Source organism: Gossypium raimondii, chromosome 5, assembly GCF_025698545.1.
Source record: "Gossypium raimondii isolate GPD5lz chromosome 5, ASM2569854v1, whole genome shotgun sequence".
NCBI classification, from domain to species: domain Eukaryota; kingdom Viridiplantae; phylum Streptophyta; class Magnoliopsida; order Malvales; family Malvaceae; genus Gossypium; species Gossypium raimondii.
In genome coordinates, this window is record NC_068569.1 from 7,622,553 (window position 1) to 7,635,900 (window position 13,348).

The 13,348-nt window shown below is 31.4% G+C and overlaps 2 protein-coding genes across 2 annotated transcripts; both read left to right on the top strand.

Moving 5' to 3' along the window:
• Positions 1-1,867: 1,867 nt before the first annotated feature.
• LOC105769872 (L-ascorbate peroxidase, cytosolic) lies at positions 1,868-4,236 on the top strand. Its single transcript, XM_012590816.2, has 10 exons — positions 1,868-2,031; positions 2,124-2,258; positions 2,359-2,533; positions 2,633-2,698; positions 3,100-3,148; positions 3,258-3,343; positions 3,445-3,524; positions 3,619-3,721; positions 3,846-3,904; positions 4,002-4,236. Exons 2-10 carry the CDS (start codon positions 2,140-2,142, stop codon positions 4,015-4,017), a joined length of 753 nt encoding a protein of 250 aa, XP_012446270.1. The 5' UTR covers positions 1,868-2,031; positions 2,124-2,139; the 3' UTR covers positions 4,018-4,236.
• A 1,399-nt stretch (positions 4,237-5,635) lies between these two features.
• LOC105770472 (mitogen-activated protein kinase 3) lies at positions 5,636-8,196 on the top strand. The gene is made up of 6 exons (XM_012591685.2): positions 5,636-5,913; positions 6,018-6,147; positions 6,337-6,474; positions 6,553-6,885; positions 7,237-7,420; positions 7,645-8,196. The coding sequence occupies exons 1-6, from the start codon at positions 5,741-5,743 to the stop codon at positions 7,815-7,817; spliced, it is 1,131 nt and encodes a 376-aa protein (XP_012447139.1). The 5' UTR covers positions 5,636-5,740; the 3' UTR covers positions 7,818-8,196.
• Positions 8,197-13,348: the final 5,152 nt, after the last annotated feature.

A 13,348-nucleotide genomic window follows, 5' to 3' on the forward strand; every position in this document is an offset into this window, starting at 1 on the left:
TGTAATTGTTATTCAAGTAGGTATTTTGTTATCTATTATATAAATAATTTTATAACATATTGACTTTAAACATTTATCAATGTTGATAGATTAACGTGTCACATAAAATATTTTCCTAAATAACAATTACAAAAATCAACTATTTACTCAAAATTCTTCCTCACAAATTTGTAACTAAATGTCAAAGTTTGTAAAAATTCTTCAAAAATTATAAAATGAGAAGTAAACAAATATTTATTTTACAATCTTTTTATAAAGTTGAGTTTTGAATATGTACAAATTTGTGTTTTTATTAAATATAGTAAATATTTATTTTACTCATGTAAAGAAGCAGACACAAGATTTAATCTTCTTTCCAGCGTATTCACACTGTATTACAGGTATTTTCCTTTGTTTTTTAAATTTTGGGGATAATAATTGAATCGACCAAAACACCCTGCATGCCGTTTCTATCCTATGCGGCCGTTCTAGTGAAACCTGCCATTCAGAACTTGAAATCTTTTTATTGATTTTTCTTGAAAACATTACACCATTAATAAATCAGGTTGGGAGATATAAGATGATCCAAAAACAACTATCTAACTACAAACTTTGTACACATAAAAAAAAAAAAATCTATGTAACTAAACCTTTGATGAATACCAAAACCTCAAAACATTTGATTTTCTTTATCTTTTGCGATATATTATTTCTAACATTGGGTTAATTTACATCTTCTGCTTCACACTTGTGGTTTTGATTTTTTCATTACCGGATAACATTAAATTGGAATTGTAAATAGTAATTTGCACCAATTTTAAATTAAATTAATTATGTATATGGTGAGGAAAAAGGATTCTCGTGCTTTCAACTCAAATTTTTATCTTAATCAATACTTGATTTTAAGATTAGTTTTTTATTACCGCGCCACAAGTTTAGTTAATTAGTAACTTTTAACTTAATATAAACACAAAAACACACTACTTAACTATGTTGATTTAAAACTTAAAATCCATCGTGCTTCAATTTTAAAACAATATAGATACATCAACATTAGTTCAAATGAGTTAGCGAGATATTGATTTTCGATATCGATTGATGATTTGAAACCAATATCGAGTCTAATTGATGGTTGGATTAATTTGATTTTTCAATGTCCATTAAAACTGTAGAGATTTTAATTTTACCATTCACGTAGCATGTTTGAGAGCTAAAGGTCTTGATTGACGAATAAGTAGTTGATTTTAAATATTATCGCGTGAATGTCATTTTTAAATTACTCATGCACTTGACATTATATCTTTATATACATGTTTTGGCTTACTATCTTTTACCTATGCTGTTTGAAACGATAACGGTTATATATTATATCAAATTGATTATTTTCTATAATTGATGATTCAAAAACTCTAATTTATGCAAATTAAACATTTATTCCAATCGAATTGCCATTGTTAAAAGTAACCTCAAGTATTAAAGATAGCACAATTATTTAGTACGCAGGGGACTAAAGTTTTTTATTTAACAAATAGATTGAGATTTTTTATCCTAAAAAATATTAGGACAATTTTAATTTTTAGGATGGCAAAGAACGCCGGAAAAATACGAAACTCATACTTAAGGGTGTAGTAATCCGCAGCCGCAGCAAATCCCATCTCCTTTCCTCGTTGTAGGGCAAATCTGTCATTTCAAAATTCCACATATTCACTTTTCCCCGACGTTCCGACAAATTTTGACTATTTATTTTCTTAAATTTAAAAGCACAATTAACTTCTTTTAATCAGCTCACCAACCCCAAAAGCACAACCGCACATCATAGGTTTTCAACCCAAATCAGAGTTGTCAATTCCTAAAAGAAACACCAACCACAAGATCGTAAATTAATCCAACGGTTATTATTAATATACTAGAAGTCTAGAACCTTCCCTCCCTTACCCCTCGTTTATATCTCCCCCTTCCATTCGGAGTGTGCTTGTGCTCAGCTCGTGCCATTTAGTGGTTTAAGGGATTTTTTCATTCGTTTCTTCTTACGCTCGATCACCTCACGAAAAGGTTATTTTCGATTTGAGTTCGGATCTGGATTTTGAAACTTTTTTAATTTGATTTCATTGTTCCTCTGTTAATACGAATTTACTTTCATTTAGAAAAAACCCAGAGAAAATGACCAAGTGTTACCCAACTGTGAGCGAGGAATACCAGAAGTCAGTTGAAAAGGCTAAGAGGAAGCTCAGAGGTCTCATCGCTGAGAAGAACTGTGCTCCACTCATGCTCCGTCTAGCGTAAGCTTATCTTTTCTAATCTGTCGTCTGATCTACTTTTCTTTTTCGAAGTTCTGAGATCGATTGTGTTGATGGATCGAACGTTAATGGTGGAGGACAGGTGGCACTCAGCTGGAACTTTTGATGTTAAGACCAAGACAGGAGGTCCATTCGGAACCATGAAGCATCCTGCTGAGCTCGCACATGCTGCTAACAACGGCCTTGATATCGCCGTCAGACTTCTCGAGCCGATCAAGGAGCAGTTCCCTAACCTCACCTACGCTGACTTCTATCAGGTTTTAATTTTTGTCCATTATTTTCCTGATTTATTTATTTTATGTATGATTTGACAGATTTTGACTGGATTGTTTTTCGCGTGTTCGAATTATTTGTAGCTTGCTGGTGTCGTCGCCGTTGAGATTACTGGTGGACCTGAAATTCCCTTCCATCCCGGAAGAGAGGTCAGTCAACTTCTACAGTTCTACTGCGTCTTTTTTTCTGCGACTGTTAAATTTAAGAAATGTTGATGCTAATTTTATGTGCTTACGACTTGACCATGGAATCTGGCTTGACTCTTGAATGGAATTTTAAGTTAACAGTAATTGATCTAATTGAAATTATGTGTCTATTTTGCTTTTACAGGGGAATTGATATTTACATCTGAAAACTAATGGGTTTACTTTGTAAAAATCTTTTTATACAGTTTTTCACTTTGTGAAATGGTTAGATGTATAGAAACAGACATAGACACAGTTGTTAGCTTCCATTGTTTTGAGCAAAAACTTAAGTAAAATTCAATCCTTGATGTTGTCGATGCTGCTACTCTATTTACCTACAATTTTTTTTTTGTGACAAATTCCAGGACAAGCCTCACCCACCACCTGAGGGCCGTCTTCCTGATGCTACCAAGGGTTCGTTGATACTATTTATTCTGAAATGCCTTCGTTACTACTGAGTATAAGATCAGTGGCTTTCATTTAGCGATGATTTTGGTTTAAACTCTTTATAAATATCATGCAGGTTCTGATCACTTGAGGCAGGTGTTTAGTGCTCAAATGGGTCTCAGTGACCAGGACATTGTTGCTCTTTCTGGTGGCCACACTCTGGTATGTTGTTAACTTAAAATTCCCATGTTTCCTTCAAGCTTGATATGTTATTTGTGTATTCGGTTAATGATATATATGTTTCTTCTTTGTCTTTGATATAGGGAAGGTGCCACAAGGAGAGGTCCGGGTTTGAGGGACCATGGACCACCAACCCTCTCATCTTTGACAACTCTTACTTCAAGTGAGTTTTAGAATTAATGGGTTATGCATTTTTCTCCATCTTTTTGGCGAATACAATCCCATTGAGTTGGTGCTAATTGGGATACACTTTGTAGGGAGCTTTTGTCGGGAGAGAAGGAAGGCCTTCTTCAGCTACCAACTGACAAAGTTCTCCTGTCAGATCCTGTTTTCCGTCCATTGGTTGAAAAATATGCTGCCGTATGCAACCCTTTGCTTCAGTCATCTCTTTCTGTCCATATCAATGGCTTGAGAATTTGATACAATCCCTTGCTGAGAAGTTGGATTTTATTTATTTATTTGGATGAATCTCCTGTGTTTGCAGGATGAGGATGCCTTCTTTGCTGACTACACCGAAGCTCACCTGAAGCTCTCTGAGCTAGGGTAATGTTTGAATTAAATTCATTTTAAACTTAAATTATGTTATACATGTTTTCAGTTTTCTCGTTACGGTACTGATGGTTACCATTTTATGTTGCAGATTTGCTGACGCATAAGCTGATGGTTGCGGAATAGAATGAAGCCAACAACATTTGCCTCCACAAAATGAATGTATTGGGTTTTGTCATCTCTTAGTAGTTTATAGGCAGTTGTTGCTTGATGAATATGGGTATTTGCAGTTTTATTTTGTTGAACATGTTGAATTGAGTTGTGGGAGATTTCGATGGACTAAAAAGCTCTTTCGTAATAAATAATATACAATTTATTCCATATAAGCGTACCTATTTTGCCTCTTAATTTTTTGCTTTTCGAGTGGTTGATGCTCGTATATGAAATGCTAAATTCATTGCCGCAGCCATGCGACCTTTCAGCAAATTCTCTGTTACTGCTTGACAATGCTGTTCTGTATGTAATGTTTGACCGAAAATGGATATATGGTATTGATTAATCATCGCTCTCTTACTAATTTAAAGTGGTTTGGTCATGTGTTGCAAAAAAAAATAGTCCGAGTTTGAACAACAAAAGAAAATGATTCTAGCTCATAGTTGCACTTGCACTGCCAATCGTAGCGTTGAACCCTTCGGGAAAATACAGCTGTGGATTGACTTGATACTTGGTAGTCGTAGATCTTTCTCATGCTATGTATCCATAGATAATAACAAAACAATAAACAATTTAAAGGAAATTAACATGACATTCTATTCGCCTCTCTCTTCTTTTTTTCCTTAAAATAATAAAAAAATTATCCAAATAAGGAAAAAGGAAATTATTTTCCTTGCTTTCCTCCCTTTCCGTTCCTTATCCAAACATGGTATGACAGGCAGGCTCAGCGGTAATCGGTCTGAGTTTGGACATAAACTTTTTTCCTTAAAATACTTAATTGATAACAGTGGCTTTGGTTTAATTTAGGCAATTACTAGCCAGATGGCTAGACAGCAGGTCACCAATAACATTGGTGTTTGTTTCACTCACAATTAAGGGAAGAACACGTGACCAAAATGTTAGTACTAATAGTTTAGTATTGGTTTGGATTTGAAAACAGACAATGTGAAGTTTAGTTACTACTCAAAACAATTACTTAGTTACTACTCAAAACAATTACTTACTGTTTTTTTATTGAATACAACAATATTAGCCTGTGAACGTAATTTTTTAAAAAAGCTGAAAAATAAAAACTGGTAAACTTCAAAATTAATGTGGAAAAAAAATTGAAGACAAAAATGGAAAAAATTGTTGAATTTCAGAATTAGTTTTAATCTTTCACAAGTTCTGACAAAAAGAAAAGAGAAAGTAAAAATATTATGTAAATTCCGTACATCTCTTTGCTGCGTGGCACGGAAGGGATAGATTCGGGGTCAAAATTTGGGGCACTGTGTAATGTGTATCACCATTGAGGAGAGATATGAGACGTGTAGAAAAGTATGTTTTTTCCGCAAAGGTCAGAGTTATCATGCATGCATTACCTTTGATTTTTCTTGTTTAAACCCAGCTTTTTTTAAACTCCACAAAGTCTAAAAGGTCGGTGTAGTAATCAGGCGAGTAAGAGACCATTCAAGCTACTCCATCAAATCTCAACCATAGATCTAGTGGCGGCTACAATCTCAGCCCTCTCGCGCTTTCCTTCCTCTTTCCTCCTAATACACACCACCCTCCTAACGCTCTCACTCCAACACATCATTAACTTTTCTTCTCTCTCTTTTCTTTTTAATTTATAAAAAGCCCTTGCGTTTCTTTCAATTCCTCAACACATTAAAAAAAAGCAAGTCAACAGAATACAAAATGGCCAACGTTGCTCCGGGAAATGCCGGCGGTCACTTCGGAGATTTTCCGGCGTTTCATACCTACGGCGGTCAATTTATTCAGTACAGTATTTTTGGAAACTTATTTGAGATCACGTCTAAATATCGGCCTCCCATCATGCCAATCGGTCGTGGAGCCTACGGCATCGTCTGGTATGTTGCGAAATTAATTGTACTTTTTCTTTTACTTCATTCTTTTTCCTTTCGGTTTGATTATAGAACTTCTTTTTGTTTGTTTATATTTTTGGAATTTAAAGCTCGGTGTTGAATTCGGAGACGAATGAAATGGTAGCGGTAAAGAAAATCGCCAACGCTTTCGATAATCACATGGACGCTAAGCGTACGCTTCGTGAAATTAAGCTCCTCCGACATTTGGATCACGAGAATGTAAGCTTTTATCTGTTGTTTGAATCATATTACTTGTTAAGATGCTCTTGAGCTTCATAGGAAAATAATCGATACCTTAATTCAAAATTTGACTAAGTCCTTTAAAGTGAAGTGAAGTTGGAACCATATACAAGAATATTGAGCTTTAGTAGATTCAAAAGTAGCTAATGGTTTTGTGCACGATAACAGGTTATCGCAATTAGAGATGTCATTCCTCCGCCTTTGCGGAGAGATTTTACTGATGTCTACATTGCCTTGGAGCTCATGGATACCGATCTTCACCAAATAATTCGCTCCAATCAGAGTTTATCTGAGGAGCATTGTCAGGTATTACTCAAAGATGTAATGATGGCGTATAACTATGTCTATTTTGATTGGATTTTGATTTTATTGTACGGTATGCAGTATTTCTTATATCAGCTTCTTCGAGGACTCAAGTACATTCATTCTGCAAATGTGATTCATAGAGATTTGAAACCCAGCAACCTCTTGCTGAATGCTAATTGTGATCTTAAGATTTGTGACTTTGGTCTCGCTCGACCTGCCTCCGAGAATGAGTTTATGACGGAATATGTTGTCACGAGATGGTATAGGGCACCAGAGATATTGCTGAACTCTTCGGACTACACGGCCGCCATAGATGTGTGGTCTGTTGGTTGCATTTTTATGGAGCTCATGAATAGAAAACCTTTGTTTCCTGGAAATGATCATGTACATCAAATGCGTTTGTTGACAGAGGTAAATTATGATTTGAACAAGTATTGAATAGAGCTAGCTGACTTCGTAGATATGCATAATTATATGACCTTTATTTACAAGAATTGCAACGAGGGGAAAGGTTAATCAATGGAGAATCCATGAAATAATATCCAACACAAGATACATTTTACAGCTAATTGTCTAATTTGGATTCTATGCTGATTATACCTTTAATTGAAGTAGCATTTTACACTTCAGACAAAATACTTATAGCTGAGGGTATCTAAGTTGGTATACGTGGTATAGAATTTAAATTTGAGCTGCTTTCTTTCCATGTTATCTTTTTTGTTGTTTGGATGACTACTTACCATTGAACTTTTTGCTTTATAGCTGCTTGGCACACCAACTGAATCTGATCTTGGGTTTCTTCAAAATGAGGACGCGAGAAGATACATCAGGCAGCTACCTGCATACCCTCGTCAACAGCTAGCTAATGTTTACCCACATGTTAATCGGTTGGCTCTTGATCTGATTGATAGAATGTTGACATTTGATCCAACGAGAAGAATTACTGGTGAGTGGCATTTACCGTCATGCTCTTTTGGGTTGTTGAATTTAATGTATTTGCTAAAATTTTATGATATTATTGAAGAATAATGTGAACCCTGTTTGGTAATCATCATGGAAAAAAAATCGCCTTCCTGTTTTGTGGTAATTTAATTTAGACTAGATTTTGTACCGACTGAATTAAGCAGTTCCTTCATTTTTCTTACCTGGAAGTAATTTGTGTGTGGACAGTTGAAGAAGCATTGGCCCATCCTTATCTTGAAAGGTTACACGACATAGCTGATGAACCAGTGTGCCCTGAGCCATTTAATTTCGATTTTGAGCAGCAACCATTGGGAGAAGAGCAGATGAAGGACATGATTTACCGGGAAGCCTTAGCTCTGAATCCAGATTATGCTCGATAACAAAATAGAGTTATCTTCTAAGTGCGCCAGTCCAAGTAATCTTTGATGTAAGACTGTGGTGGCTGATGATACATACCGACCAGAATATGCCAATGGGTTGCCCGCCTTGATTTTAGCTTTCACGAGGTCAGTCCCTTGCAAGCCACAAGACTCTGTGCTTTCGCCATTTCTGATGTGTTGATATGTTATTTCTTTGACCTTGATTTTCTGAATGTCTCACATGTATTATTATTATTATTATTATTATTATTATTACTATTATTATTTTCTGATTGACTGTAACACGGGAAAAAGATCAATCCTGCTGTAAGAAATATAAAGTGGAAGTTTACATTATTTTGTATAAATTTGTCAATCAAATAGTATTTTGTATTTCAAACTGAATCTAAGTTAAAGTCGAGTCATAGTTGAATATCATTGCCAATTGCCATCCAACATCCTCCGCTGTCTGTGGATTTATTGAAAATAGTTTCCGGAAAATGATTTCTGAAAAATGACTTACTTTCTTCGAAAAATTAATATTTTCTGGTGTTTGGATGAATCTGTGTAAAATATTTTCTTTTGTTTGGCAGATTCTTTAAAAATATTTCATAAAAGTCGTTTTCAATTAAACAAATATACATTTGAGATTTTTTATTTTTCATTGTTTAATTGAGTTTATTTTATATCTATAATTTTATATTTTACATTATTTTTACATATATTAAAAATATTTTGTTAAATTTAGATTCATTGCAACGATTATTTTTAGTTACATGATTACCAACTGAGTATTTTTATTTAAAATGTGACTTTAGTAAAATCGACAAAAAATCAACAATGTCGTAGTTGGACTTGATTTTAAATTTGGAAAGTAGAGGACTAAATTCTTGAAAATAAAAGTACGAAACTAAATTACAAATTTGTGAAAAGTATATAAACTTATGACATATTTTAACATTTATACTACAAAACGTTTATTATTAATATATTTATAATTGTAATAAATATTTAGTATTAAAATATTAATATTGATATTTTCAATAATATGTGAATAATACTATTTAAAATTATTATTTTAAAATTTACTATTAAAATAAAATTTAAATATTAACTACAAAACGTTTATTATTAATATATTTATAATTGTAATAAATATTTAGTATTAAAATATTAATATTGATATTTTCAATAATATGTGAATAATATTATTTAAAATTATTATTTTAAAATTTACTATTAAAATAAAATTTAAATATTAAATAATTTATTAAAATAATAAATTATATTAATTATATTAATAATTTATTATATGACTAAATATAAATAATTAAATACGTATGTTTAATAATATTAAAAATATAATATTTTATATTAAGATTTAAAATATTTTTAAAAATAAAAATAAATTTTATTATCAACATAATAATATTAAACTTGACTTAAGTTAATTTTTATATAAAAGTAAAATTACCTATTGAGGAGCTCTTTTCTAAAAAATTACTTACGCTTTTCGAAATTGTGTGTCATTTTATAAGGAAAAAGACTTATTTTCCGTTGAACTGTAAGTCATTTTCCGTTGACCAAACTGTTTTCTGTGAAACAAACACAAAAAAATGTAAAAAGTATTTTCCATAAAACTTTTTACATGTAAACAAACGGACCCTTAATTAACTAAACCACAAATATATGACTGTGTTTGCCAGCTTACAAAGCGTTTTCTCAGTGCAGCAGATGACGTCATTGCTCGTGATTCGCGGCATGCATCATAGATTCATGAGTATGCTCCACATTTGATTGTCTTGGTAATTTTAACCATAGGAAAGAGCATTTATATGATTGACTGATAAACGCCGTGGTTGGATTAGTATTAAAAAAAGTGTTAAATTATATTCAAGGTCACTAAACTATTAATAAGTTTACGTTTTGGTCACTCAACTTAAAAAAGTTACAAATGATCCTTAAATTATTCAAAAGTTTTCATTTAAGTCAATGAACTATTAAAACTATTGTTATATGGCATTCTCTGTTTGCACAGGTTGCACCAATTCATGAAATAACTTCGAACGTCATGAATTTGCAAACTAAAATCCAAATAGCTTACTTCTCTAATTTTTGACACTAACTGTCAGATCGATTTGGACTTAAAGTATGTTCTTCTACTCACCAATGGGTATTAATCCACCATATTAATTGTTGAAACGTCACTTTGAGCTTGCTAGTCGGACTTTTAAAAAAACTTAACAGCCTAGTGACTTAAATGAAAACTTTTGAATAGTTCAATGATAATTTTGTAACTTTTTAAAGTTGAGTGAACAAAATATAAACTTATTAATAGATTAGTAATCTTGGATATAGTTTACCCTAAAAAAAATTTCATTCTTCTTTCATCCTTACTAGACATTTAGGCTCCCTTCTATAATTAGTTAAATTGGCTCATTCGAGATTAAAAATAACAATGATAGTGAAATTAACTATTGTAGTGATTGGTGAGATGTGTTTGAACTCAAACGCAATGATGACAATAAAATGATAATAAAATTTACTATTAAAGACATTAAATGAATATATACAATAAATTATCAAAATTTTAATTAAACGATAAAATTAATAAAGTTATAATTAAAATTTATTAAATTTTATAATAAAATTTTAAATTATTAAAAGAATTTGTATTACATTTATACTAAATATTATATAATAAAATCATATTATATTAATATTAAAAATAAAATAAATAATATCAGAAAAACTAAAGGGTAAAAATAATTACTTCATTTATTGGATTTTCATGGATTCCCTCGAGGGTATGTTAAAATAAATAGACAACAAATGAGTTTTTAGGTTGGAGATAGAGGGCTTGAACTCTCACTATTTTTAAAGTTGACGAATTTTACTTTTTACTTTTTATCTTTATTCTCATTCGATTAATTAATTTTTCAAAAGATTTTTTTGAGATAGTTTTTCATTAATATAACTATTTTTGTTTTATAAGTATATATTAGAGTTTCGATATAAAGATTCCTTTACAAACAATCAACCGTATTTTCCATTAAATCTCGCATTTTATCGGGTGGATATTTACATATAGTGAAATTTCACTACTAGATTGTTGATATGTCAAACACTTACATTTACCACTTCGTTTCGGTCGAAAAAAATAATTTCACATTTCAACGCCTTACAAGTACATTTTACATCCAGGAAGCCTAACCATTAAAAATTCTTGATTTCATATTTCGGTCACATTTTGTTATTAGACCCTGTACTTTGCATAAGTTATGGATTTAGTACATGCACTTTAATTTGATCACTTTCAGCTCATAATTTTTAAATTTATTAAGTTAAGTTCTATTATTTTAAAGTTTGATGTGTCAAACATATTATCATTTTTGTAATGCTATGTTTGTTTATTATTTTCATATATTACTCATAAAAAATTAATTAATAGATTTAATGACTGTTGTTTGCATTAAGATTAAAATTTTGAAATTAAAAAATATAGCCGCTAAGAATGATCCAGTTGATCAAACGTAGACTAAATCTATAACTTTACGCATAATACTGGATTAATGACATAATTTAACCAAAAGAAATTTAACTGTTATCATCGGGTCATGATTAAAATTTCAAAAACCGAAAAGTACAACAACTAAAATTGATCGAATTAAAATACATATACTAAATCTATAAATTACACAAAATATAAAGTCTAATGGTAGAAGTTGACCTAATATTTCCAAGTAAATGGTTCTCATATATATTTGCAAGCACAGCTTGATTTTCAAACGTAAAATCCAAATTCGTTTTATTTTGATAAACAAGTTGCATTGTGTTAATACTTAATAGTCAACCCTATTTGTTAGCAACAACTATTTCAGCTGCCATCACACGTGAACCAGAAAACAATGAACCAATCACATCTGGATTAAGAATTTAAATATTAAATTGTGATTAAAATTATTTTTTCAATAAAATATTGCTAACACTTATTATGGACATATGCTGTTTATCTATTTTATGAATTCAACGATTATTTCAATTAAGAGTTAATAATACGATTAATCATAATTTCGTAGTTTTTTATTGATATAATGATATATTTAATCCTCAATACTTATACATTTTATTATTTTAATTTTAATTTTAAATAATTTGATAAATTTAATCTTTAAACACATATAATTAAATGAAACGAAAATTTGATTATTCATCCTAAAAACATCTTAAGACTAAACAAAACGAAAAGCTCTAGAGAGAAATATTGTGTCTCCAAAATTCTAAATTGTTCTTTGTTATTGTTGGTTTCTGGTTTAATTTTTCCATCTTGTTACTGCTGTTTTCTAGCAAATTTTCCGAGGAAAAACAATTGGTAGTGGCAGCAAGGGTATGGTAATTGTTTTTTTTTTTTTTTTAAATTTGAAGCTATTCCTTAAAGCATAGAATAGTCATCTTAAGTGGGATTTTTTTATAAAAATAATCTTAAAAAAACAATTAATTATTTAAATGATCTATTTTTTGATAAAATACGAAAATAATCCAAAATTTATAGTAAAAGTTGGTGGAGCTAAGTGTTTGGTGCCACCAACATGTCACATCAACAATCTGCATTAAAAAATTATTTTTTTGGTGGAGCCATGTAGAATAGTATGGAAACAGTTATGGTAGTTAGCAGGTAGTAGTTAGAAGTCTTGACAGTTAGTAGTTATGGTTGGTTAGCAAATGTATTATAAATAGTATGATTTATGTGATGTAAAGAAAATAATCATTTTCGATAATACAGTTTAAGTTTTCAATCTCAACATGGTATCACAACCATAATTTTTTTTTTTGACTATGGCAACAGATGCAATATCTGGTAATGATGGTGATCATCAGTCCGTTCACACGGCCAGACCTGTAGCTGCTTCTTCTCCTGATCTTGGATACGCTTCCTCGCGCAAACTTCATCAGTTTCCTAAACATGACACGGTGAAACTTACTGTTAATAATTTTCTTTTATGGAAACAACAAATCTTGCTAATTCTTGAAGGATATGGTTTGCATGAATTTGTTCTTGAAACGATTCAGGTTCCTCCATAGTCTGCTCTTGACAAAAATGGTTCTCCTGTTTCTAATCCTGATTTTGTCTTTCATAAGCAACAAGACAAGCTATTGGCTTCTTGGTTGTTGTCCACCATTTTTGATAGTATTTTGGTTCATCTTACCAAGGCTGGTTCGAGTTTTGATGTGTGGAGTACTATTCTTAGAAGGTTTGCTGCTAAATCTTCTTTAACAGTGTCGACTCTCAGACATTCGTTGTATTCACAAAAGAAAGGTCAGTTGTCTATTCAAGAATATCTAGTTAATATTCAAGGTCAGTGTGATACTTTACTTGCTGCTGGTACTAGTATTTCTAAGCAAGAACAGATCAGTATCATTATTGCTGGTTTACCAGTGGAATATGAGTCAATATGCATTGTAGCATCAGCAATGAACATTTTTCTTGATTATCTTACCGAAATGCTGACTGATTGTGAGGCTCGACAGCAAGATCTTGTTTCGAGTATGAC

What these genes read in the sequence shown, in the direction of transcription:
- LOC105769872 (XM_012590816.2), top strand. Translation starts at nt 2,140, where the DNA reads ATGACCAAGTGTTACCCAACTGTGAGCGAGGAATACCAGAAGTCAGTT. An exon ending in CCACTCATGCTCCGTCTAGC is followed by an intron (nt 2,259 to 2,358) that starts GTAAGCTTATCT and finishes GGTGGAGGACAG; the next exon opens with GTGGCACTCAGCTGGAACTT. An exon ending in TTTGACAACTCTTACTTCAA is followed by an intron (nt 3,525 to 3,618) that starts GTGAGTTTTAGA and finishes TACACTTTGTAG; the next exon opens with GGAGCTTTTGTCGGGAGAGA.
- LOC105770472 (XM_012591685.2), top strand. Translation starts at nt 5,741, where the DNA reads ATGGCCAACGTTGCTCCGGGAAATGCCGGCGGTCACTTCGGAGATTTT. An exon ending in GGAGCCTACGGCATCGTCTG is followed by an intron (nt 5,914 to 6,017) that starts GTATGTTGCGAA and finishes TGGAATTTAAAG; the next exon opens with CTCGGTGTTGAATTCGGAGA. An exon ending in TCCAACGAGAAGAATTACTG is followed by an intron (nt 7,421 to 7,644) that starts GTGAGTGGCATT and finishes GTGTGTGGACAG; the next exon opens with TTGAAGAAGCATTGGCCCAT.